Source organism: Emys orbicularis, chromosome 14, assembly GCF_028017835.1.
Source record: "Emys orbicularis isolate rEmyOrb1 chromosome 14, rEmyOrb1.hap1, whole genome shotgun sequence".
NCBI lineage: Eukaryota > Metazoa > Chordata > Testudines > Emydidae > Emys > Emys orbicularis.
In genome coordinates, this window is record NC_088696.1 from 6795643 (window position 1) to 6821792 (window position 26150).

At 57.3% G+C, this 26150-nt stretch overlaps 1 protein-coding gene across 1 annotated transcript in view; it reads left to right on the forward strand.

Annotated features, from left to right (window-relative positions):
- The first annotated feature begins 1597 nt into the window (after nucleotides 1–1597).
- Nucleotides 1598–26150, forward strand: part of GSE1 (Gse1 coiled-coil protein) — a 215555-nt gene continuing 191002 nt past the window's right edge. The window contains exon 1 of the mRNA XM_065416371.1: nucleotides 1598–1661. Within this exon, the coding sequence (XP_065272443.1) occupies nucleotides 1622–1661 (40 nt within the window). The 5' untranslated portion in view covers nucleotides 1598–1621. The remainder of the gene's footprint in view (nucleotides 1662–26150) is intronic.

Genomic DNA, 26150 nt, shown 5'->3' on the forward strand with positions numbered 1-26150 from the left:
CATGGCAACCCAGGCAGTGCAGCACAGCTCCTGGAGGCGCCAGGCCCTCAGCCTGCAACAGGGCAGGCTGGCACCTCTGAGTGCCCCCTCACTGGGTGCCCACCAGGCTCCTGGGGAGATGGCTCGTCGGCTCGGGGAAGCAGCAGGAGGTTCCTCCCACCCTTGTTCTGAAAGGCCCATCCTGGAGTCTGCCAGGGCCTGGCCCAGTTGGGAGAGGGGGGTGTCTGGCAGGGATCTTTGGAGGCAGTTTGTGTTTTGAGAGCTGGCTGAGAAGTGTCAGGGATCTGTGAGGGTGTGAGGGGTTCACGGGAGTCTGGCTGCTGGGTTTGGGGGGCTCTCTAGTGAGGCTGGGGGTTCTCTGGCAGAGTTTGAGGGGTATCTCTGGGTGTTCGGGGTATCTGGCAGGTCACTGGGGGATCTGGCTGTTTGGGGAGGTCTCTAAGATGGGGGATGCCTAGTGGCAGGAATACTTCTGCTAAAAAGCCCCCTCCCCCCTTTGTCAAGAACCAGCCAGCTCCTCCCCCAGTACCTCCCTCCCCGAATGACTGCCCCCACGCTCCTGAATCCTGACCCACTTCTGCAGCGCAGCTTCTGCAGCAATCCTGCCCCGCACCCAGGCTGGCTGGCTGCTGACACCCCGGGGATCTTCTCTGCCAAGCACATGACCTCTCTCACTGGCTGCTGCTCTCCATGAGCATGTGATTCCCCCTCCCCCTCACTGCTTCCTGGGTGTGCGCCCCCCACCTCCGCCCCCATCCCCCCACTTCTCTGCGGTGGTGCGCCCCCCACACGCCTGGGTGTGCGTCCCCCTGCTCCGCGGGGAGTGCGCCCCAATCCCCCCACTGCTCTGTGGGGTGTGCGCCCCTCCTCCGCCCCTGCTCCGCGGGGGGTGAGCCCCCATCCCCCCACTGCTCTGTGGGGTGTGCGTCCCCCACCTCCGCCCCCACCCCCCCCCACTTCTCTGCGGTGGTGCGCTCCCTACACTGCTCTGTGGGATGTGTGCGGCCCTCCTCCGCCGGAGGTGCGCCCCCATCCCCCCACTGCTCTGTGGGGTATGTGCGCCCCCATCCCGCCATTGCTCCCCCTGGGTGTGCGCCCCACCTCCGCCCCCTGCTCCGCGGGGGGTGCGCCCCCATTTCTGCTCCCCCCAGCAATGCGGCCCCCACTGCTCCCCTGGGTACCCCCAGTTGTGTGACAACACCACGTGTTTCTCTTCCGAGCATGACCCCCCCTGCCGCTCCCCCCGCCAGTGCAACCCTCCCCCTCCCATGGCGTGACCTGACCTCCCCCCACTGCCCCCCCTGGGTGTGCGGCCTCCCTCCCCCGGCAGCGCGTCCCCTCCCCGCCCCCTGCAGCGGCCGGGAGCCGGCGGGGGGCCGCGGGCCGGTGAGTCACGCCGAGCCGGAGCGGCGGCCGGGGCAGGCGCGGAGCGAAGCAGGAAGTGGCGGGGAAGCCGCCCGCGCGTTGCTCCTGCTGCTCCGGGAGCGCCGGGCAGGGCCCCCGGCCGGCTGGGACCCCCGCGCCCGCCGGGACGCGCAGACCCCGCCTGGAGGCGGCGGGGGAAAGTTTCCCTCTGGTCCCCGCTCGCAGTCGCCGCCGGCGCCGGCTCGGAGCCCTCCCCATGGAAGAGAAAAGCCCCCGCTGGAAAGTGCGCCCGCTCGGTGAGTGCCTGCGCGGGGCAGCGGGGTTGGGGGAGACTCCTGCCTGCGGCCCCCATCCCCGTGGCGTCGGGCCCGGGCGGGGGCTGCAGGGCAAAGGGGGGGGGGTTCCCAAAGACTCTCGCTGGCCCCTGGCCGCGTAGGGACTTGGCCAGACGCTCGGGGTTACTGTAAGGGGTTGTGTGTGTAGGGCACATGGGAAGGGATGGGGGCACACTGATAAGGCAGCCTGACCCCCTCTGCCTTGGCATCTTGTCCCCCGCGACACCCTCTCTGCGCCTACTCTACCCATCCAGGGTCCCTATGCTCCCCCCAACCCTGCTGCACAGCTTCTTACCCCTGCATACTTAGTATGCTGGTTAACCTGTGGAACTCTCTCCCCCAAGATGTCCCTGAAGACAAGAGCTTAGCAGGACTGGACATTTGTTGGGGGTAATGAGAACATCTGTGGGTACTTTAAACAGGAGAAGGGGTGTAAGCCCTATGAGCTCTCCTGTTTCAGGGCATAAGTCAGCCATTAACTTCCCCTGGGGGCAGGCTGCCCCATAACCCCATCTACTGCAGGATTTCTTGCACCTTCATCTGAAGCAGCTGATGCTGCCTAGTGTCAGAGAGGGGCCACTGAACTGATATGGTTGGAGGTCCCCTCTCCCGCTGTGCCATGCACCCCTTTGCTCCTACTGCAGAGTCCCCAGCCCCTACTGCACTGACCTGGCTTGCATCATTCCCCCCCAAACACACAATGTGAGTAAGGAGGGGAGTAAGTGGGGAAGCTTTATGTTACCTGGAATGGGAAACTGCTCTTGCTGCCCCCTGTTGGGCCAGTGGGGAATGGCGGGTTGCCCACAGCTGGTTTTCCTTTCCACCTAGGGTCAGGAGAGAATGTCACTGGAGCGAATAGTGTGGGGGCCACAGCTGGCCATTGCTCTGCCAGTGATCTCGGCTTTTGGGGGTAGCATGGGGTCGCTGCGGTTTTGTCCGTGCCTTTGCCTATCTCCCTCTCCCCCGGGACCTGTGGCCATTGAATGATTGACTCTCTGCTTGTGGTTTGGTTCTGGTCACCAGCACCTGCTTTGAAGTGCGCCGTCTCCATTTTTGTCTGCCTCTGAACTGGGTCCTTGAAGGGGCCAAGACTTGCCATCTACAGCCTGTGCCATCCAGGTGGTGGGGTGTGGTACTGGGAGTCCGGACTCATGGCTCTGGGGTGGGATGCAGTCTAATGGCTACGGCGGGGGTAGTGAGAGGCTGCACTTGGACTTGGGAGACATGGGTTCTGTTCCTGGCTCTGTCACTGGCCTGCTGGATGACGTTGGGCAAGTCACTTGGCTCCCTGTGCCTCAGTTTCCCCATCTGTGAAATGTGGATAATGATTCTGACCTGCTTTGTAAAGTGCTTTGATCTCCTGATGAAATGCACTAGATATTATCTGGGTGGGAATGGGGCCTGGTGGTAGGAGCAGGGGGCAGTGAATCAACACTCCTGATTTCTGTTCCCAGCTCTCCTGTTGATACACTGTGTTGATCTTGGGTAAATCCCCGTGCCTCAGTTTACCCATGTACAGTGTTAATTTTGAGGGAGTTGTGAACCATTTGTAAACACCCAGGCTAGAAGGAGGGGCAGAGGATTATTTTCATGACCTCTACAGTCTCACACAGGAAACCTGATGTCGCATGCTGTAAGGTCATTGCCCTGGGGTGGAAGTCCTGCTTCTTGCCCGGCTCCCACATGTCTCATCTCATGGCTTGCTCACCCGCCCCGGCGTTCTCCAGCTGTCCTTGCCCCTCGCCCTGGGGGCTCAAGAGTCACTGGCCCTTTTAGGGCAGCTGCAGCATGCTTTAATGGCTGCTGGGGGTGGGCACCCTGAATCCCACCCCCTTCTGCTCGCTCCCCAGCGTTTGTTTGTGCTAAGGCTGGTGCCAACACAGGGCTCCTGTTTCTCTGTCCCATTAGAAAGTGCCCTCTGAGAGTCAACTGGACACACTTAATGTCCTTGGCTTTGGCACCCGTCCATCCTCCTCCTCTGCCCCTGCCTCCACCCCGGCTTCTCTAAGTCTCGCTGCCCTGGGGCCACAGAGCAGCACCTAGAGGCTGCAGGCACGGGACAGAGGCAGGGCTGGGGTGATGGGTGGCAGCTGCAGTGGGGAAGGTTGGAGGGTTCAGCACTGGCAAGCTCATGGCAGAAGCTGCAGCATGAGGCCGCTTGGGTCCAGTGGTTGGTTTAGTTTGACATAAAATGAATCCTGGGCGGGGGGGGCAGCTGAAATGGGGAAGGGCTTGGGGCATGTTAGTGTGTGTTGCGGGGAGGCAACCTAGCTGTGAGAGCTCACGTGTGTGCATGCACCGGCATGGTGCGTGCGTGAGAATGGGTGTGCACGGTGCGTGTTTGGGAGTGTGTACAGTTGTGAGGCTAGGAATGGGAGGGGAGTGTCCTGATGGGTGTGATAGGAGCTAGGGATGGAAAAGCCAATTAGCCCATCCAGCACCTGCTCCTGCGAGGGAGTGTGTGTCCGTGCTGGTGCCGCTCGGAGCGTTTTGGCATGTGTGGGTTTACCTGGCTGACTCTGGAAGTGGGTGTGGCTGGGTGTGGGGATAGGTCTGTCGGCGTGTGTGTGGGGGGGGCGGGGGCAGGGCGGGGGGGGGACTGCGTGTGTGATTCTCCCATCACAGGCCTGTAAATGGGGTGATGGGGTCGGCCTGGCTGAGCCAGGTCCATGTAGCTGAGATTCTCCACACAGCCCCACCCACGGAGCGTCTCTTGGCCCTGTCCCTTCGGACAAGTCAAGTGGGTTTCCTGAAGCGTTTTCCCCTTCCTCTTGTCCAGCAGCCAGCACTCTGTGGGCCTGATCCTGTGAGGGGTCACGTGGGGTGGAGGCGCTCAGCCTGGTGCAGAATTGAGCTCTTTGTGTATCTGGGACCGTGTGTATCGAGGTGTACGTATGTGTGTGCATGTGCCTGTATCTGTGGGGGGTGTGCAGGGGAAGTGTGATTGTGTGGTGCCAGTGTCTTTGTCGGGGTGTGTGTGTGTGCGTCTGTATCTAAGTGTGTGTGTGTTGGCTCCAGGGCAAAGAGAATTACAGTGGAGACAGTGGCTTTGGCAGGAGGCCAGGATTCCTGCTGTCTCTGGTGGGGGTGTGAGGGAGGCTGGGATGTGACATGCTGCTCCAGAGAAGCAGAACATTTTATCGCTTCCTGACATGCTAGGGCCACGGACGGGGCTGCTGCAGGTTTCAGGGGGAGGAAAGAGGGTGCGGGCGGGGGCTATTTTTAATCTCAATTCTTTCTGCTCCTTTCTGGGGCCTCAGAGCCCTGGCTCTCCCAGTGGAAGACCCCGTGCAGCTCTGATCTCTGCACCGTGGGGGGGATACAGTCTCCTCCTGAGAGCTGCGGAGTAAGCACATGGGATTGAATGGGGCCAGGTGTCCCTCGGCAGGTGGAGAGGAGAGTTTGGGACAGAATAACTAGGTCGCGGTGCAGTGTCATAGGAATCCTGAGCTGACGGCAGCTCTGTCTCTCTCCCTGACCAGCCCGGGGAGCCAGACACCAACTAGCTGACCCTTGCCCTCTGGCATGGGAGTGTAGCGACAGAGCTCTGATCGCTGGGCCATGTGGGGGTGATCCTGCTGAGCACTTAGATAGCACTTTCCATCTCCACAGCCTCTCGCGGACACTGACTGCTCTGTGGCAGGCATCCTGGTCGAGTGGACCAAGCAGGAGACTTGGAGTGAGAACTCCTGGGTCCCAGTTCCAGCGTGCTGCACAGCCTCGGGTCAATCACTTCATCTCTCGGCGCCTCAGTTTCTCCACCTGCAAACGTGCCCCGTGCTTCTGCTGGGAGGGCTAGCTGGGGAGCCTCTGTGCGGATGGCAAGTGTTACATAAAGGCTAGGTATTATTCATTCATGAAGCCTCATGCCAGCCCTGGGGGTGGGGCGGTAAATATCCTCCCCATCACCCAAAGTGGTTGAGGGCCGCTCCTGGGCTGTGAAGTTGGTGCACTGTTGCATCTGTGTGGAAGCAGAGCCCTGCTTGCACACGCGTGTGGCAAGATGCACGCCTGTCTCACCATGTGTGCTTGGATCTCAGGGTCTCGGTGTCCCAGTAGCTTGGAATAGGCCATGGGTGTCCTTACTTGGCTGCAGCAGCTGCTTTCCCAGGTTAAACGGCTGGGTTTGGCGAGCAGTCAGGGCCCTGCCCCTCTCTTCCTCCCCGTCACTTCAGGGCTATGATTTAGTTGTTTGGGTCTTTGGTTTTTTGTCCCCCCCCCCCCCCCTGCAGATCTGAGCCAGCGGTCTGGCTGCCCTAATGCTAGGTCCCGGCGCAGACTGCAAGCCGGCAGCTCTTGTCCTCACTGTGCCGTGTGGTCTGCGCTGGTGGGACACGTGAACACAACCCCAGATCTGTTCTCGGAGCTGTGGGAGGCGAGCTGTCTCTGCTCTCTGTTTCTGGCCAGGAAACTGGATGGTAGCCCAGAAACAGGGGAGGGGAAGGGAAGGAGCTCTAATCACTCAATGGGCCAGACATTTTTACTGAGCCACAGGTGGCCCCCTCTGAGGAGGTTTGAATGGGAGCCCCCGCTGGGCAGCGCAGCATGGAGCCTGCAGGGGATGGAGGATTAGTGACAGGGTGGAGTGGGGCGAGGAGGGGGACAGAGTAGAAACCCCAAGGAGAAGAGCAGAGATGCTGCATCTACATGTCATGTTGCAGGGGGGCAGCAGCGTCTCCGGAGGCCAGTGCTGCTGGTTACCACCCGAGCAAAGCTTGTGTGTGCACACGTGTGTCCTCTTGTTTGTGTAGCTCTGTCGTGGCGTGCAGCGTGTGCGTGCAGGTATTTGCATGGGTATCTTTGCATGCGTCTGTGTGAGCATTTGCATGTGCGTCTGTGGGTCGTACACTTGAGTGTGTTTGTGGGCCCCCCAGCCAGCTCTGGGACAGCTGCCAAGGGGATTGTCCTTGAAGCAGTACTTCCTGTGCCATGGCTTCCCTTGCCCTGCTGAATAGGGCTGCCTGTCAGCCTCCCAGCCTGGGGGAGCTGGGGAGGGACGTAAGCACTACTGGATACTGCTGCTCCCCCATCCCATCCCCACCCCTGTCCCGTTTGTTTGTGGGTGGTTGCACTATTGCGTGAAGAGGAAACCTGCCCCGTTGCTTTGTTGCTGATAACAGCGGCTGCCTTATCTCGGGGACTTCTGAGAAGAGTGAGGCAGGGTACCCTGCTCCCGCCAGGCCTTATCTGGCTGCCATCATCTGCCTTAGCCATTGCTTGTTTCCTCTGGAAAGCGGTGTCTGGAGCTTCACTCTGGGAGCTGTTTATAACTCGTGGGCATGTGATGGTGGCACGAGCTTGGGGGGTGGGCAGGCTAACTGAGGCGGCCAGGCCAGGCAGTTGGGATCACAAGGCTGGTGTTCTGCCGATCCCCTGAATCTGGCCAGCCCCTCCCATGCACCCCTGAGGGTGAGGGATGGTCCAGGCGCCACTAGGCGAAGCGATGGGTGAGGGGCACCATTTTCTTAGGGCTCAGATCCACTCTGATCCCTCACAGAACTAGAGGTGGAGGAGTCCCACCCCCCCCACGCACCAGTGCAGGATTGTTCCCTGCGGCCTGTTCTCCAGGGCTCTGACCATGTTAGTGTGCCAGGCGGTGGCACGCCCACCACTTTCCCAGCCTCATAAACCCCCCCTCCCACTTAGGGAGCCTTTCCAGCTCCCCTGTTTGCTCACTCTAGCACCATTACCACCCCTGTCGTGGGGGCTTCTTTCCCGAATTCACCTGAGCTCCTGGCCCTAAGTAATGCCAGCGCCCTGCAGCGCCCCAGCCGTGCCCTTCCCCAGATCAGCCCCCCCCCCCCCCCCGCTCTGCCATGACTGCGTTAGGCCCCTGGGAGGATCAGCGCCGTTAGCTGTTTTCCATGTTACCCACAATCCTTCCTGCTTTGCAGTGCTTAGTGCTTCCATCCCGCGAGGTCATCCCTTCGGAGATTGCCGCTGACCCGACATTCAGTTAGCAAGCTGCGCTCCTGGCGCTTGGCAGCATGCCCTCTCTATCCTTTTTGAAGTTTAAAATCCATTTAAGTCAAGAGGAGGGAAAGTTATTGCCTCTAAAGCCCCTTGCATTTAACAGTAAATCCTCTTTACTGCTCTGACACAGCCTCTTAGCACCAGAGGAGGGTCCTGCCCCAGGAAAGCGGGGGAGGGGGAAGGTGAGGCAGGGGGTGTTGACGGCACTGCGTTCCTCCAAGGGGAACCTGGGGGCGGGAGTGCACAATTTGGGGGGTTTCTCTCCCCATGCTCCCGTTGAAGAGCAGTGTCCGGACGTGGGAGATCCAGGCCCCGGACATATCCCCAGGCCCCCCATCCTGCTGATTTGGGTTGAACCACAATGGCCTTGGCTCCTGACGTGTGGCCCAAAGTGTCATGGGTGGGAGTGGGGCAAGGGGTGTGTGGGATGCTGGGGTGGTTCCTGAGGGTGTGGCTGAGTATTGCTGGGAGGGGAGCCCACCTGAGCTTTCCCCTCCCTGGTGGGCTGAACCTAGCCCCTGTGAGCAGAGCTGGGCTGTGTCTCAGGCGAGCTGGGTGTGCACATGCACCTATTTTATTCTGGAGGGGGAGGGAGCCCAAGGGAGCTTGCTGTGGGCATCATGGTGCAGGTCCTAGAGCAGCGGCGTCTCTAGCTCCTGCCTGTCAGGTGCCCGCAGTGGCAGCCTCCTGCTTCCCGTTCCCAGCGCCCAGGGATTTGTGACGCGTGGCTGAGCCGAGCAGGATCAGGCTCTCGCCGGAGCAGATTGCCCTGTAGCGCCAGCCTCCAGAGGAGGGAACATCTGCTGGGGTTTTGTTGCCTTGCCGCCGTGGTTGTTGGCGGTAGCCTGGCTGATTTTCATGCCGCCGGGAGGTGCCTGTTACCCAGGGGAAGGAAACAGATCTCCCTGGTGTTAAGGGAGCTAAGGGGCAAGGGCTGAGCCTGCTGCTCAGCTCCCTGGGGATGGGGGGGTCCCTGCAGTGGGCGCTCTCGCCTGTTCATTCTCCCTGACTGTGCAGTAGTGGCTGCAGGCTGTGAAAAGGGGAGTCGCCTGCCCTCTGGAGGGGGCAGAGAGCTGGGTTACTCCTTTCTTTCTGGCCTGGTTTGACAAGGAGCAGAGCAAGTCTGGGCCTTTCCACCCCTCCCCCTGGCCCCTTCTTCTCAAGTCCAGAAATTCCCCTGCCTGATCTCTGGGTGGAGGCACCAGGCCCGCACGGCGCACCGGCTCCGTGCCATCTTCCCTCTGCAGCCACGAGCCAAGTCAGGGCACAGGCACCGCCTGCTTGGTGATTCAGCCTAGCAACAGCAAGGCTGGGGGTGGGAATTGCCCTAGGAGGCCAACCAGTCAGCTGGTCTGGGCACTGTCTGCCTCCTGCGTCACAGCAGGCCCGTGGGCCCATCTGGATTAGTATCGCCCTCCCCTGCCACAGCGGTCCAGGCTAGCCCAGTCTGTCCCTCCCTGCTGGGAAGGCGATGCAGAATCTCCCCTCCCCCAACCTGGCTTGAATAAGGCAGTTCCTGTGTGGGGTTGGACTGGAGGCGAGGGGAGCAGGCTGTCTCTCTCTCATGCCTATGTGCGCTGTCATTCCCCAGGGGCTGAGTTCCTGCTGGGGCTGACTCAGGGCCGTCCCAGTTCAGCCCCGCTCTGTCTGTCTAGTGAGACAGACGCCTCATTAGCGCAGTGTCTGAGTGTCACAGTCTATAGCGCATTGATCCCCACAGGCCCCGGGAGGCAGGGCAGTACTGTTATCCCCACTGAACGGATGGGGGACTGAGGCGCTCTGGGCTGAAGAGACTTGTCCAGGGTCACCCTGGAGGTCTTGGGCAGAGCAGGGAATTGAACCTGGGTTTTTCAAGTCCTAGGCTAGAGCCCTAACCTCTGGCCCAGCTGTCCTCTATGCCTGACTACTCTGCTGTGGCCTCCCATGTGACACTGCTGGGTCATGGTGACTCCCTGGCAGCATCGGTGGGGCTGAGGCCAGCCAAATGCAGCAGAGCGAGGTGAGCAGCGGCCTTCCTGTTTAATGTATTGAGGCTAAACGGGACTCGGGTCCCACAAACCTTCTGGGCTCCGTGGGCAGCCTCCCTCTCTCCGTCCCTCCCTCACAGCCCGGAACCACCCCCCGCAGCTCCAGATACACCCCTTCTCTGCTCTCTAGGATACAGCCTCTGGATCTTCCCTTCCCAGTCAGGCAGCCCAGTTAGCAGGCAGGCAAGCAGCGAGTGGCCTGCGTGGTCTCTGTGGCTGCTCTCTGTGTGGCTGCTGAAGCTGGACTCCACTCAGAGCCTAGGCTGGGCCCCCTGTGCTGACTTAAGCTGCCCTGGCATTGGGAGATGTGCCTGATCCTACGTGAGAGGAGAGGGGAGGGTGCTGCGTGTCTTGTGGGCTCTGTCCCTCCGTGGCCCCTTGGCCTTTGTGACCCTGGCTGCATTATCCTGCTCTGGAACCCAGTCCGTGTGTGCGCACACATTCACACCGCTCACCTCTCCTCCGCCCACCTCCCTTCCCCTCTGCAGACCCCTCTCAGCCCCTCAGCGGCTCTGCCCAGCTACTCCAAGGAGCAGCGTTAGCCGGACCTCGTGGTGCCCCCACCCCCAGACGCAGTCCCGGAGTGCCGGGTGCGAGTGACTGACCAGCCAGCCCCCATGGCCCAGGGGTGGGTGACAGAGGTGCAATTCTGCAGCACTTGGCAGAAGTAGCAAATCTGCAGCATGGGCTACTCCTGCTTGAAGATTTAATTGGGCTGCGAGGGGTGGAAGAGCGTTCCCGACACGCCTGCGTTTTTATTTGATTTCCCTTCTCTGGAGCTGGCAATATTTAAATATTAATGTCTGCCTCTAATTGCTGTGTCAGAAGAGTGGGCCTGTGTGTGAGCGGGGGCAGGGGAGGGAGTGCCGGCTGGTTTTGTTTTCTCAGGGAGTGTTTGCCAAGGAGAAATGTTTGTATTTTTTCAGTAAGATTTGCTTGACCCTGAGGAAAGGAAAGGAGAGAGGGGGGAGGCGTATCGTCAAGGGATTGCCGTATGGACAAGATCTCCTAGGCATGGCTCTGTCTCCATGAAGAAGTGGGTGCTGTCTCCAGTTCGGAGTCTTGCATCAATGCCTCTTGTGCTGCATACAGCCCTGTAGCTGGCTCCGTGCTTTACATTCACTGCCCCAGTGAGTTTACAATCAGCCCAGGCCAAAGATAGAGGGAGGGGGAGGGGTGGGAATGCAGTGTTAAAGCAGAGAGAGTGATTGGAGAAGGGTGGTGTGTTATTTATCCTGTTTAGTTTCAGTCAGGGTTGTCGAGGGGGAGTTTATGGACCAGATCTCCCAGCTGGTGTGCATAGGCATAGCTCCACTGAATGCAATGGAGTGAGGTTGATTTATGCCCACTGAATATCTGGCCCTTTAAATACTTGTGTCTGGCTTGAAGAATCCACTTGCTAGGAGTGAGAAGGAAGCCTTCCTAGACCACGTGGGAGTGGGCACGTGCTCTGAGCGGGGGAGCTGAGCCCTCGATCTCGACACAATTTAAGCTTCCTTGATCAAAACAGGAGTCTGCAGGCAGCTCCAGTGCCTCCCTGGCTGCTCCTTGCTTCACCCAAGCAGGGGCAGAAATTAACAAGATGCTGCTCAGGATCGCAGCTGCTGTTCCGAGCTCTGTGGGCAGCAGTGGAAACGATCCAGAGCCATGTCAAGTTACATGGATGCTGTAAGCTGAAGCCGCAGGTGCTGGAGCAATCCCTGGCGGAGGACTGCTCCGAGGATCCACATAAGGGCCTGGCTTTCAGGGGTGCCAGGTGGTGAGGGGTGGAGGGAGAATAATGGAGACCCCCATCATCAGTCAGGAGGAATGGGAGTGGGGAATGCAGATAGGCAGACACTCCCCCCTTCCAGCAGCCAGAGCGGGTGGGGGTTGGACTTTAAATCTGTCTCATACCCTCCAGCCGGGGGCTTATCCAAGATGGAGCCCTCGAGCAGCCTCCAAGGACAGCGCCTGGGGAGGAATCCCAGCCCTGTCCTCTTTCCGGCTGAGCATAGCAGCCTGCCTCTAGTCGGGCTCTGGGAACCAGACAGCGGGGTGGGCAGTTATTGCGGAAGGCGCGGAAGGCAAGGAGCTCTCGGAACCAGAGCCAGGTTGTAGGCAGCTCACGGTGACGTCGTCGTGCCAGTGGGGCCAGCTGCCCCCTTGAGGTACCAAACCCAGGGAGCATTCTGGGCCGTCCTGTGCTGGTCTAACCCCGGGCCGGTGTGTGATGGTCCCGGGAAGGGGGAGTTACCTACGAGAGCAGATGCTATGGTCTCCTTGAGGAGTGTCCGCATCAGCCACCTGCAGCTGCCTTTGCTCCCCCCGGGGACCCCCCCCCTGCTCCAGGTTGGCAGCCGGGCAGCCTCATGGGACGCCTGGCGAGAGCGGCACGCCGCTTATCTCGCAGTTGCCGGCGACCGGGGGCCCCTTTACGAGCGCCCTGTGTGATATTTATGGAGTTAGTAAAATGTAATGTCTGCCTGGCCTGGCCTGTCATAAAGCTGGGTGAATGGAGTTGCTCGGAGATGCTTTGTATGCAGCAGCGCCATGGTACCGCGCCAGCCCAGGCTTCCTGGCATTGCCGGCCCAGCAGCGACTACGTCCTATGGAGCGGAGGCCCAGCTAGCTTCTGCCAGACTTAGGGTGTTATCGGGGTGCTGAGGCTCCAGCAGCTGCACATAAGGGACTGGCTTTCAGGGGTGCCTAAGATAGCTCCCCCTGGTTTACTGGGGATAATGCGCAGCAGTGGGGGTGCTGAGCGCTTGGATAAAGGGACCATGTGTCCCAAGTCATCACGGCTAGCCAGTGTACAGTGTGTACCCAGTGCAGGCAGGATGGGGTTAATCCTGGCCAGCTCCTCGCTCCCTCTTTGGTTACAGCCGAGTCAGATGCTTATAGACTGGCTTCCTGTAATAAAGTAAACTCCGGCTTGCCTGTCACCTGCTCTGGGCTGCTGCTCTCTGTTGTGCTGCCAAGCAGCCGACATGCAGCCTCTTGCTCACAGGGCCCTCTGTGGATCCCTCCCCCTGCGCAGGTTTGAACAGTTGCCCCATGGCAATGCGACCTTAGCAGGTGTTTCGGGGAGGGTGGGACGAAGCCTGTAGCTGCACGTCCGGCGTGGGAGGAGGCCGTTTAACTGTTTCTTGCGTCGGCGGGCGCCGTTCCCCGGTCCCATCCTCGGGGGAAGCCTAGGCTGTCTTGTTGGCATGGACGCTCCCGGGTGCAGCTTGACATCTGGGCCTAGTAGTGAGAGCACAGGCTGGGAGCCAGGACCCCTGGGGCAGCCCTGAATTATTTGTATCATGTCGGTCGGAAGTAGTGGTGGTCCATCCCTAGCTCTGCCACTGACCCGATGTGTGGCCTTGGGCGAGTCCTGTCACTTCTCTGTGCCTCAGTTTCCCCACTTGTGAAATGAGGACAGTGATCCTGGCCTACCGCCCAGGTGCAGTCCAGTCATGCTGCGAGAGCCTCCGGTGGAAGCTGCTATAGATGGGTGCAGATGTCATGAGCACTCTGGTAGGTGACAAATGGGGCCAGGACCGGCTCGGTACCAAACCCAGACTGGGCCGTTCAAGGAATTGCTGCCACGGCGGGTGAACTCAACTGAGAGCCCACAGCCTGGTAAATCCCACTGTCCAGTGGCATTTCCCCCTGCCCCCGGGAAGTGGCTGGAGTCAGTCATCCCTCGGCTGGGGACTTCAGAGATCCATGGGATGACAGTGGCCCCATGGGTTGGTCCCTCCCCAGGGTGACCTTGTGACTGGGGAGATCAGAGATGAGCCCCTGGATACTACAGTGCTGGCACCTCAGAGACGCTGAGTGGTGTGGAGCGGGAGGAGCAGCCTGGGGGGCTTAGGGCTGGGGGGAGCTGTGTGAGCTGGGGAGAGGGGGGGGATCAGGCCTCAGAAAATGATAGAACAAGGGAATGTGACTGTCCTGAGGGGGTGGGTTTGTCTCTGTGCTCTCCCCATGGCCCATGCAGCTTGGGGCTTCCAGCCCTTAGCAACACCTGGAGCCCCCACCAGGCAAAGTGGTTTGGCGCAGGAGGCTGCTGTTTCCCTTGCCCCAGCACCTGTTGTCTTTACTGTCCCATCCCTCCTCCATTTGAGGGCCCCTGGAGCCCACCCTTGTCCTCTGGGCTGTAAGACCTGCCCTGTTCTTGGTCACGCTCTCCTGCTAGATCCTTGCTGGAGGCGAGTTTGGAGAACAGGCTGCTTCTCCACCCCCACCCTGTCTCACACGCAGCATGACTGCCCCTCAAAGCACCGCCGGTTTGGATTAGCCAAGCAGCACCCCCACCCACGTGGGCACTAATGTCCTGGAGCCGAGTTCAGGGCCACGCGCCTCCCAGCGTTCCCGGTGCGGCTGGGCTGGGCTGGGCAGCTGGCTCCAATCCAGAGGGGCCACGCCTTCCACGCCCAGGAGCTGCAGGCTCCCCCCCCCCCTTTTAGTCTGCCTGTCGGGAAAGCGCCTGAACCCGATGGCCCTTTGGGAGCCTGATGCCTCAGCTGGTTTGAGGCTGGGCCCAGCTGGCTTGCGCTGACCTGCAGCCCGTGTCTTCCCTCCGCCTGTCCCGTGACTGCGAGCGTTCCTGCTCATAGACACGCAAGGGTTTTCTTCCTGGCCAGAGAAGAGACCCGGCTCCCCTCCATTAACCCAGAGGTGCTTTGCCGCAGGCTCGGGGACAGTAATAGCTCTATGGTGTCTGGGATCTGTTAACCCCTTGCTGCGGGGGATTCACACGCCACAGCCGCAGTAACCTCTCAGAAAGGCTAATTGGAAGGAGCTAACCTAGTTTCGTCTCCCGGAGTCTCCCGGGGGCTGACAGGCGTTTATTTCAGTGGCTGCTAGGCAGCTAAAAGCATAGCGGGGATCAGATAAAGCCAGTGCCTCCTTCCAGCTGCTCTCCGAGGGGGGAGGGGGGCTTCCAGTCAACCGCCACAGAGAACTGATTTGTAAAGAATTAAAACCGAATTCTCTCCTGCTTCCACATGGGTCTCTGAGATCCTTAGGGTAGGAGCTTGTGCTGGGGAAGGGACCGGGGGTGGGGAGGGCGTTATCATCCTGGGGTGGGCTGGCCTGGAGATCCGAGGTGCTGCCTCCTAGTGTAGCGTTCCCCAGCGGCAGGGCAGGGCAACCCGCCCATCAGGCTGTGTCGCGGCGCTGCATCCTGACGGGACATCACCTCTGTGCCCTGGTGCCGTGGGGCCTGGAGCCTAGGATCTTTACAATCAGGGAGAGACAGGCCCTGCAGATTGGCATCCTGGCCCTGGGTGAATCTGGCTCTCCGATCCTCTCCCCTCCCCCGGGCCTGGGGCACATCGGCAGCTGGCTCCTGGAGGGGGCGGGAAGCATTTTTTGTGTTGCTTTTGAGCCACCCGCTTGGTTGACCCTTGAAGTGCTTCAGTTGGATCTGTGTCCTACATGCCCAGGGGTCTGTGCAGAGCCTTTGAAAGTGACGAGTTAAGCACAGAGACCCCCTGGCCTGGGGATGTGCTTGTGGTGACAGCTGGCACCAGGAGCGTGACTTGCCTCTGGCATTGATCCCCCCGCAGAGCCGGTAGGTGCAGTGTCACTGAATAGCTAGCAGGCCTCTAGCCGTTGGGAGGTTGGGACCGACCTTGCAGCGCTGACGGGGTTAATGGCTGCAAGTCTAGGATCCATGGGCGGCTTACTCGCTTTATAGCCTCCAGACCAGCGAGATGCTTACCCGCTGAGAAGGATGGCACCATCCAGGCTGTGGCTGGGAAGCGGGGGAGGGCGCTCCCATCTGAGCCTTGATTCTAAGAGCTGGCTTTGTTTCTGCCATATAACAGTATGATGGGGTTGGGTCAAGCTGTGGATTCATAACTTGTTGGAAGACTTTTCTGAACAATAAAGGTGTCTGGTTTTATACCGGCTCGTATTTTATCCGCACGGCAGCCTCCCCATGGCTCTGGCCTGGATTTACTGTGGGGGTATGTTAATGTGTTGAGGCTGCCTAGAAAATCAGAGGCCTCTTCTGCCTTCCTTCCCTCCTCCCCATGGGATTGGCCCCCTCCCCATGCCTTTGCATTCAGTGTCTGTGCGTTGAAATATTTACCTCCTAGCTCCTCTGACAGTTCAAGCCGGCTCGTGAAGCAAAGGTTATTGAACTGCGAATGTTATGACATTACATTTTTGTGTCTGCACTTTCAAGATGCGTGATGCAGCCTGAATGATAAGTGATCTCTGGGTTAAGGTTGGGTTAGCTCCACTTCCCCCCCTCTCCCCCCCATCCGCCTTCCTCCTCCCCAGCTCAACGCAGGCTCCTGGCTCTGCAGGGAATTGATAACGTTCCCCTTTATTACCATCTCAGCAACTCCTCTCCTGCGTTCATTGCGGAGTGGGGGTCGCTGGAAGGGTTTCGGGAAGAGGCCGTGGTTTGGCCAAGGAGGATGAACAGAGAGGCCTAGAAATCTACAGACTGTGGCTTCTGTTTCTGGCTTTGCCATTGACTCGCTGACCAGCCTTGGGCAAGTCATTGCCCTGCTCTGTGCCTCAGTTTCCCCCATCTGATGTGAATACCTTGCTCCCCTCCCATGGTGCTCTGAGGATTAATGAGTTAACGTGACGTGTAAGTGCTGTGTATTATCGATGCCATCGGTTCTAGAAATGTTCTGGCAAAGACATTGGCCCCCTTCTCTTCCAAGGGAGAGGGTCACCGCCCTTGGCAGGAGAGGTGCTTTCGGGAAGGCTGCTGTGGGTTTTTATCAAATAACCCCGTTGATCTTTGAATGTGGAGCTCTCAACAGGAGAGAGCGCGTTCGTTACCGCCCCTCTGGTTAGAGAGAGCCGTGGTGCAATCCAGGCGGATAGGGCTGGCACCGGAATAGCCTTGATTTGGGTCAGCTCGTGCCCCCCGTGCAGTAGCGTGCGGCACACGTGGTAGCATTGGCCCAGGCCGCTGAAGGTAAGTGGTCTCGAGCATAATAGAACCTCCCGGTTCCGCCGTGTGACCCTGCTGCAGGCGCTCGGCCTCGGAGACCGATTCAGATGGCTTGTGGGAAACTTTGAAAGGCACTCCAGGGACTCTGCAGGCTCTGCACTGGTGCCACAGAGAGGAGCACGTGGCCCTGTCTCGGCATGTCTCTGGCCTTATCGCTAGAGACCAGTGTATGGACACGGAGCTTCTGCTCCTAGAGGAGTTGTCATGCTCCTGCAAACCCTGTGCTCGGGGGCTTTGGGGATGACTATGCTGTCACTTTGCAGAAGCATCTGACCTCCGCTAGGAAGCCAAGGAGCAGATTTTAGTGCAAACAACACTCTTTCCCGCCCCCCCCCCCAGTATAAAAAATAAATGATGGGAGGGACAATCCAGTGAAACTCTCCGGCAGAATCATTTCCAACTACCAATAATAGGCACTTTGCAGCCCCTTCCATCTGAGGATCTCAAAGCACTTGCCAAACACCAGTGAATTAGGCCTCCCAGTCATTCCCAATTGACAGGTGGGGAAACTGAGGCACAGAATGGCAAAGAGATTTGGTAGAGGTCATGTAGCAGGTTGGTGGCAGAGTCACTGACCCAGCCACCCCAATTCCCAGGGGTGCACCTTAGCCATCAGACCGCCCTTTCTCTTCGGCCTTGCCCCCCGGCATCATCACTTAGGCTGTGCATAGTGGGACTGTCAGATGCTCTCAAATCACGCTTCCCCCAACGGACAACATTGCTGGGGGCGGGTGGAGCAGGCAGCCCCTGAGTCCTTGCTCCATAGCTGTGCTGGGGCTCCGTGTGTGCAGAAGTAATACAAACCCTGTGATATTCTGTCTTAGGTGGGTCGGTCGGTCTGTCTGTCTGGGATATCTCCACAGCACTCACCACCAGGATCCCTCAGGGTAGCTGTGACAGAGTCACAAGAGCAGAGCGGTGCCATTTTGGCAGTCCGGTTCCGGATCCTTATGGCACTCGGGAGGGCTGTGAATTGGAGAGGGAAGGGTGCCCTGCCTGAGATCATCACCCCTTGCATTGAGAGAAGCTAGGCAAAAGGCTGAGCTTCACCCCTGCTCTGTGCCAGATGATCTCGGCCTCCTCCACCCAGAAACTGTGGCTGCAGCCGGTTCCCTGTGGCAGATTTTAATTCTCATCGTCCCTTCTAGATCTGCAGGGGCAGGTTAAGACAAGGGATCTCCTGTCCTTTGTACACTAGAGGGCAGCAGTGAGCTTAGCTGGCCGGCACCAAGCCCACAGACAAGACTAAATTACATTCAATCACTGGGATATTTAGGATTTAACCTTCTGAATTTGCCAGATCCGGTGGCATTTCCAGTAATGGCCGGAGGTTTAACCCGAGGCACAGCAGCCAGGATGCCCCAGGGACTATGTTTGCTTTGGAGTCGCACCTGGGTGGCTGTTTAATTCTGCTGGCTGAAGTGTGTGTGAGGCAGCGGGGGGGGGGGGGGGGGGGGGGCAGGGCAGGGGAAGAAAGTTCGGGGGTGGGCGGGTGGAGGGAGGAGGTTAAGGAGAACTTAAAATTAAACAAGAGACCTGAGAGGGAATCAAACCGCAGGGCAGACTGGCCAGGCTCTTGCTGCAGGGACTTGCGCTGATCCAACCTGCAGCGTAATGTCATTCTGGGAGCAAATTAAATTATTCCATAAATTCGTCTGCTTTTGCTGCTATTGAATCACATTTTTTGTATTTCTCTTTCCCCCCCCCCCCCCCCCCGCCCCCAGCTCCCTGATAGAATCAACATTCAGTCACTAAGTGCAGGGAGATTAATATCAGCCCGCCTGCCGAGCCTCACGCCCAATTGCCTGTGACATGCGGTGGCCTGGCCTGGCCTGCAGAAGGCTGGTAGCACTAACATAAACCAGCTGTGTGTGGAAGCAGGGAGGGAGCAGTGAAGAGACAAGAGACGGGGTGGGGGGCAACAGCGGGAAGATAAACCAAGAGAGAAGAAAAGAGGTCAGGGCCTGCGAAATTAAATGTTCATAAGTGTAGGCCCAAGCGCTTAAAAAGTAGGCCAGAGCCATTAAATCTCATTAAAGTTTAATACCTATCAGTGCCACTTCAGGCAGCCCTTGGACATTGCTTTAATTTGATGGGTGTTAAGGGAGAATTATCAAATAATTGTGCTAGCTGGGGACTTGCTTTTATCATGTTACATGGAAAGCTCTCTCGGCTTTGTGCTGCACATCAAAACCGCAGAGGCCAGGTATTGTTCTAAGGGGGAGTGGGCTGCAGGGGGAGCTGCCCGCTGGCCCCCCCAGCACGCCCCGCTTCCTTCCTTAGCAGGGCCAGGGACAATAATGCTGTCTGTGAGCTGGGTATCAGGTTGTCAAAGGGCCCAGGGATTAGCCACTCTGCTTATCTGGGTCTCTTTGGTGCGGTTAACCCCTTGGGGGCTGAGCTTTTCTCTGGCTGGGGATGGAGCGCCGCAGCTGTGCTGTCCTGCTGCCCCTTACCCGAAGGTTCATACAGGCAGGGTCCTCGGCTTTCTCTGCCCATCTCCTTCCATCAGAGAGGCTGCTCTATGGCCCTCAGGCAGGGCCTCCTTTCTCCTTGGACTGAATCTGTCTGGCCTCCATGCCCATCTCCCTAGCATCTAGGTTCCTGTCATGAGGCTGCCCGTGTGACGCTGGCCTGGGGCACTCGGGGGGGGGGGCAGGGCATCTGATTGGCAGCCTGGCAGTGGAGACCGTAAGCCCACAGCACACTCTGCTCCAGGATCCTCTGCATGGTGGGGCTGAATTTCATGCCCAGCCCCAGTTCCTGTAGGCCCAGATGGGAGCCGCAGCGCCTCCCAGAGGACCCTTGGGAAGGTGCCCCTGCTGCAAGGGGGCAAGGCCAGGGCTCCGTCTCCTCCCAGCCCTGTGCCCCAGGGTGCCAGCCTCCTCTAGTGCCTATTACACTGTGGTGCTTAATGGGTGGAAGAAACCCCCTAATCCAGGGCCCCCTGGACGTGGAGCTAGATCACGCCCAGGTCATCTCTGAGTCACTGAGAGGGGGAGGCAATGGGCTTCGCTTGGACCGTGGGACATGCCTCTCTCTGCCTCCTCTTCACAAGGACCCAATCCATCAGTGCTGCTGCCGCTGCTCCTAAATCAGCTGTCGGGGTCACTCCCTCTCCCCTGGCTTGTGTCGCCTCCGCAGCATTCCCAGCCTCTGGGAGGGGGCGGGTGGGGGCAGGCAGAGGCCAAGGCCAGGAATGGAACTGGGAGCTCTGGCTAAAGCAAACACACGCCCCCACACTGTGCTGGGGAGCTGCAGAGAGCCCAGCACAGGAAATAGGGGAGCCCCTCGGTGGGGTGGGGTGGGGTCAGGCGAGGCACAGCGGGACGGGCTAGGGGAGCTCACAGGCCAGCTCGCACTTCTGTGATGACATGGGCGTGGTTCTGTGCGTGTCTGCTTCGGTGCGCGCAGGCAGGGGATTCTGGATACGTGTGGCTGGGCGCGCGTGCCCGAGGTTGCAGACACATTCTCCTGTGCTGAAGATTGAGTGAGCCCAGGGTGTGCGTGTGCACTCACTCTCTTGTGTAAATGTGATTCTGGTGGGAGAGGCTGGCTTGACAACCCTGGAGATGGAAGGCATCTGCTTCGTTACTGATGTGTGCTATGGTAGCGCCCACTCTTTCAGGCAGGGACCTACAGTTTGTATCTGCACCCAGCACAGTGGGGGCCTGGGGTGTCACTGAGGCCCTTAGGTGCTACCACACTGTCATAAATAGAACCTTAAAGCTTCAGAGAGTGGAACAGCTGGCAGCAGCACTGTCCTGGTGCTTGGCCCACCCGCCAGGGCTGGGCTCCAGAGGCCTGCCCTGTCCCTGGCCACTCTGCTGAGGTCCCCAGCCCTGCTGTGAGGTAGAGCTGGTGGCTTTTGTGATGTGAGGGCTGGGCTGAGAAGTTCCCTGCATTTCCCCACCCCATGGGACTGCCCTGACTCTCTCGCTTCCTCGGAGAGCTGGCGACTGGCTCCTCTGTCCCGCCTTCCCCTTGGGTGGTGGTTTACAGCGATCATTCACCCCCCCCAAACACACACAGCGCTTGGTGTAGGTCGTACACATAAACAAACCCAAGCCCTCCTGAGCTTCATTTAAAAGCCCAGGAAGGAGGAAGACTGCATTTCCTCTTGCGAAGGGAGCAGGACTAGTGGGGGCATTGGGGTGTGTGTGTGGGGGGGGGGAGAGGGGGTAGCCAGCCCCAGTGACTTGCTAGCCACGTGGAACAAGCTCCCTGCCAGTGCCGCCATGCGGTACATGCTGACTGTTGGGTGATGTCTTAGGCCTGGAGCCCGTCTGCGGGATTTAGGGCCATGCTATGTCAGTTCAGTGGGTCAGAACCTTTTCTTCCTCTTCCAGGGCCCTGGGGGCTGAACAAATTGACCCCAGCTGTTCCAGGCACCTGACAGTTCACTCGGAGCGGCTGCTGGGTGGAAGGGCCAACACATCTGGAAGGCTTTAGGCCAGAGCGAAGAGGGACTGCATGACGCCCCCAGCTGTACATTGCCCATTTCCCCGTGGCTCTTTAGAGAAAGGATAGCGTTACCCTGGGCTTGACCTCACACCGCGCTGGTATTTCCAACACGAGAGTGGTGCCTACTGATCAGCATGCGGGGGCGGGGGGACCTCCAGGCCCTGTAGCGGGCAAGGGGAGCCCCCCTGGGGCCCAGGGATCTTTGGCGATGCTGTGTGCCAAGCCCCAGACAGTACCGTGCTGTTGAGTCATTGTTTCAGGGAAGGCCCAGCAAGGCTGTGGAGAGCTGGGGATGGTCCCTAAGGCCTTTCCATGTCCTGCCTCGGTGCTCAGCTTCCAGGAGGTGCTGCTGCCGCCCTGGGAACCAGCCCCTGGGAGGCTCCCGTGGAGCAAACTGCCCTCCTGACGCCAGCTGTGATGTGTCCGAGCTCGGTCAGGCCAAAGGCCAGGCCCTCTTTCCTTCTGGGAGTCACCGGTGCAGAGAGCTAGGGTGAGCGAGCCCCCCTTGGGAATACCTGAGAGAGCGCAGTGGGCCCAGTGAACAAGCCACCTGGTGTGGCAGGGCTCCCACCCCACGCTGGCCTCGTTTCTGGGTAGGGTGACGAGACAGCAAATGTGAAAAATCGGGGCGGGGGTGGGGGGTAATAGGAGCCTATATAAGAAAAAGACCCCAAAATCGGGACTGTCCCTATAAAATCGGGACATCTGGTCACCCTATTTCTGGGAGCTGTCAGCGAGTGGGGAACCCGCCTGCCTCTGAGCTGCAGAGCGAGGGGAAGCCACCATTAAAGCCTGGGCCATGCGTCATTTAATTCCGTTCCCCAGGCCGACCCTCGAGCTGCATGGAAAGAGGAGTTCCGGGGGTTTGTACCTGCCTCCATGCTGCATGGGTTCCCTTCAGCTGTGTGCACACGTGTGCACATGCTTGTGTTCTGACTGTGTGTGCGAGCACGTACGAGTGCATGTGATTGCATGTCTGCTTGCACGCCTGGCTGAGAGGTGTGTGTGTGTGTGTGTGTCTGATACTTCTTTATGCTGCGGTTGCTGCTGCTTTAGCACTTCAAAACGGGCAGAGAACAGGGTGTATTCTAATCCCCAATCCTTGGCACTGCTAGTCCCTTCACTGCCCTTGGGCAGTGCCCACCCCCCCACCCATGTAAGGGCAGCAGCGGGCCCGCAAAGCCCGGTGCGCTGATGACATGTACCAGGGATGCTACATGCTTCACTTTCATCACTGCCGAAGGGGAATTGAACTTCCCCTGTATGCTAAGGGAAGCCACCTGCTGGGAGAACAAACCTGGTCTAGAGAATCACACATGACAGAGAATTACCTCCAGGGAGGGAGTTTTATTGTGACAGCCCTGCTGTCTGCCTGTGCAAATGCAGGCTCCATAATTAATACTAATTCTTGGAAAGCCTCGGAGATATCGGGAATCAGCCATCTAAGGTGTAGGAACTGGTACATCCGGCTCAGAATGGGCCCTTCTGCACCATGAGGATAAGGTGCTGGGCGGAGATGAATGCACCACGTCCCCACTTGTGCAAAAACACCATGCATTTTTCATAGGGTGCATATTCTTTCCATGGTTCTGGGCCTTTCTCTCTCTCGTTCTGCCTCCTCCTTTTTTTAAGCTATAAAAGTCCCAATTGATAAAGAATTAGTGCCAGGTCGTTAGTCCTGATTTTATTAGATTCCTGGGCATAAGGTGCTCTCCAGTAAACGGGCAGGCCGAGGGAGAGGAGAGTGTTAAGCTGGTAGCATGAATTATTCAGCAACCCCTGATTTCACATTATTCTCCCTGATACTTTTACAACCTGTCAGTAAATAAAAAGATTCTACATTATTTATAGAAATGGACCCGAATTGGGGAGGAGGATTTACTGGTACTATTAATAGGGATATCAGCGCAGCGGTAATGAGAGACAAGCCGTGGGAATAGCTGGCTTCTAAGAGGGGTTTCTGAACCTCATTTCCCCCCCTTTTTCTTTTACAACATGTTTTTGTCCCCCTCTCTTCCTGCCTCCCCCTCCCCTGGCTTTTTCTGATCTGCTCGCACCTCTAGGCACCAGTTGGCACACACAGGGGCTGCGGGGCGGGGGGGCACACTGAGCTGCTTGGAAATCGCTATGGGGTGAATGCTCCCATTACTGGGAAAGGAAGCCCAGCCTCACGTTTTGCCTTGCCGGGGTGTTTGTGGTGATGCGCTGGGGAATCCCATCTCTCATTGGCTGCACTGCTCCCAGACACTGTTGTGGTTGTTTGTGTTACATCGTCCAGAAGAATAAAATGATGCCTATGGCTCCTGAAGGGAGGGGAAAGCGTGGAATCAGTTACCGCCCAGGGGCCTGCTGCCCTGCGTGGGTGTGAAAGTGCATAGGCCGGGGGTGCTGCAGGAGTAGCATGGATAGGGTGGGAGTGTCCTGGGTGACCCCCGCATTCAGTGATAATGATGGGTTAGGGGCGCAGTTACAGCCAGCCACCCTCAGACAGAGGGAGAGTTGATGGAGCATTGTGAGGTGTGGGGGGGAAACGCTCCAGAAAATATGGCTCTATGTGAGCCCAATCAGTTGAATACTGTTTGCATTTCCTGTCCTAAAGTGTTGTGCAATGTTGCTGTGCTCTGCTAAGCAGTGTCATGTTCCAGCCCAGAGGTAGCTGCATTTCAGAGGTTGGGTGAGTGAGACGTGTGTGTCTGCATGAGGGTGTGCATACATGACCACACTCTTTCGGATCTGACCTGCTGATCTTTTTACCTGTGCTGTGTTAATTACTATAGATTCTGTCCCCGTTCAGTGAACATCAGACCATAAGAATGGCCATTCTGAGTCAAACCAATAGTCCATCTAGCCCGTATCCTGTCTTCCGACAGTGGCCAATGCCAGATGTTTCAGAGGGAATGAACAGAACAGGGCAATTATTGAGTGATCCATCCCTGTCGTCCAGTCCCAGCTTCTGGAAGTCAGAGGTTTAAGGACACCAAGAGCATGTGGTTGCATTCCTGACCATTTTGGCTAATAGCCATTGATAGACCTATCACCCATGAATTTATCTGATTCTTTTTGAATCAGTAGGCCTTCACAACATCCCCTGGCAGTGAGTTCCACAGGTTGACTGTGGGTTGTGTGAAGAAATACTTCCTTTTGTTTGTTTTAAACCTGCTGCCTATTAATTTTATTGGGTGACCCTTGGTTCATGTGTTATGTGAAGGATTAAATAACACTTCTTTAATTCACTGTCTCCACATCCATTATGATTTTATAGATCTCTATCATATCCCCCCAAAGTTGTCTCTTTCCCAAGCTAAACAGTCCCAGTCTTTTTAATCTCTCCTCATACAGGAGCTGTTCCATACCCCTAATCGTTTTTGTGGCCATTCTCTGTATTTTTTCCAATTCTAATATGTTTTTTGAGATGGGAAAACCAAAACTGCACACAGTATTCAAGGTATGGACGTACCATGGATTTATATTATGGCATTATGACATTTTCTGTCTTATAATGTATCCCTTTCCTAATGGTTCCTAACCGACTGTTCACTTTTTTGATTGCCGCTGCACATTGAGCGGATGTTTTCAGAGAACTATCCACAATGACTCCACAATCTCTTTCATGAGTGGTAACAGCTAATTTAGGCCCCATCATTTTGTATGTATAGTTGGGATTATATTTTCCAATGTGCATTACTTTGCATTTATCAGCATTGTATTACGTCTGCCATTTTGTTGTCCCGTCACCCATTTTTGTGAGATCTCTTTGTAACTCTTCGCAGTCTGCTTTGGACTTAACTATCTTGAGTAATTTTGTATCATCTGCAAACTTTGCCACCTCACTGTTTGCCACTTTTTCCAGATCATTTATGAATATGTTGAATAGCACTGGTCCCCGTATAGACTCCTGGGGGATCCTGCTGTTTATCTCTTGTCACTGTGAAAACTGACCATTCATTCCTCCCCTTTGTTTCCTATTTTTTAACTGGTTACTTATCCATGAGAGAGCCTTCCCTCTTATCCCAGGACTGCTTACTTTGCTTACGAGCCTTTGGTGAGGGACCTTGTCAAGGCTTTCTGAAAGTCCAAGTACCCTGTATCCACTGGATCACCCTCGTCCACATGTTTGTTGACCCCCTCAGAGAATTCTGATAGATTGGTGAGGCATGATTTCCCTTTACAAAAGCCATGTTGACTCTTCCCCAACGTGTTATGTTCATCAATCTGTCTGATAATTCTGTTCTTTATTGTAGTTTCAACCAGCATGCCTGGTACAGAAGTTAGGCTTACCAGCGTATGATTGCCTTTGCAGTCTTTTTTAAAAATTAGCTTTACATTAGCTATCCCTCCAGTCACCTGGTACAGAAGCTGATTTAAATCGTAGGTTATTTACTCCTTCACATAACATATGAACAAAGGGTCTTCTAGGATACAGAGTCTCCCCTTTAATAAATCTTCCCCTAAGGGATGTCTCTGTCCGAACCACATGCACCTCCGCAGCTGTCGGCTTTCCCCCAGCCCTTAGTTTAAAAATTCCTCTATGCCCTTTTTAATTTGACGTGCCAGCAATCTGTTAGTGTGTGGGATTGTAGTTTGCAAAGTGCTTTGGGATCCTGTTAAGAGGAAAATACCTATCCGAATGTAAAAGACTGTTGGTGCAGGAAAAAAACAAGGAATCTAGCCTGTTGGCCTTTATGAGACCTTGGAGGAAGGTTGGCGCTCACCCCTTCCCTTCTGTGAAGAGGTTGTTTCTGGAGGGCCTAAGAGCTGTTTTGTTTGTGGTTAGCCCACTGGCAGGGAAGTTTTCCAGTGCCTCGGAGCCCCCTTAATGCTCTTTAAATAATAAGCTGCATTAATGGTTCTTTCTCCATGTACCATGTGGCCGTGTGGCTGGGTTGCGGTTTCACTTGGATTGCGTGCTGCGGGGAAAGGGGTGTTCTCTGGGACCAGAGGCACAGAGCTGAGAAAGCAGAACAGAAACTGGATGACTCAGTAGGTCAATGCTGGGCTCTAGTTTCTGTGGGAGCCTGCTTACATCATGACTGA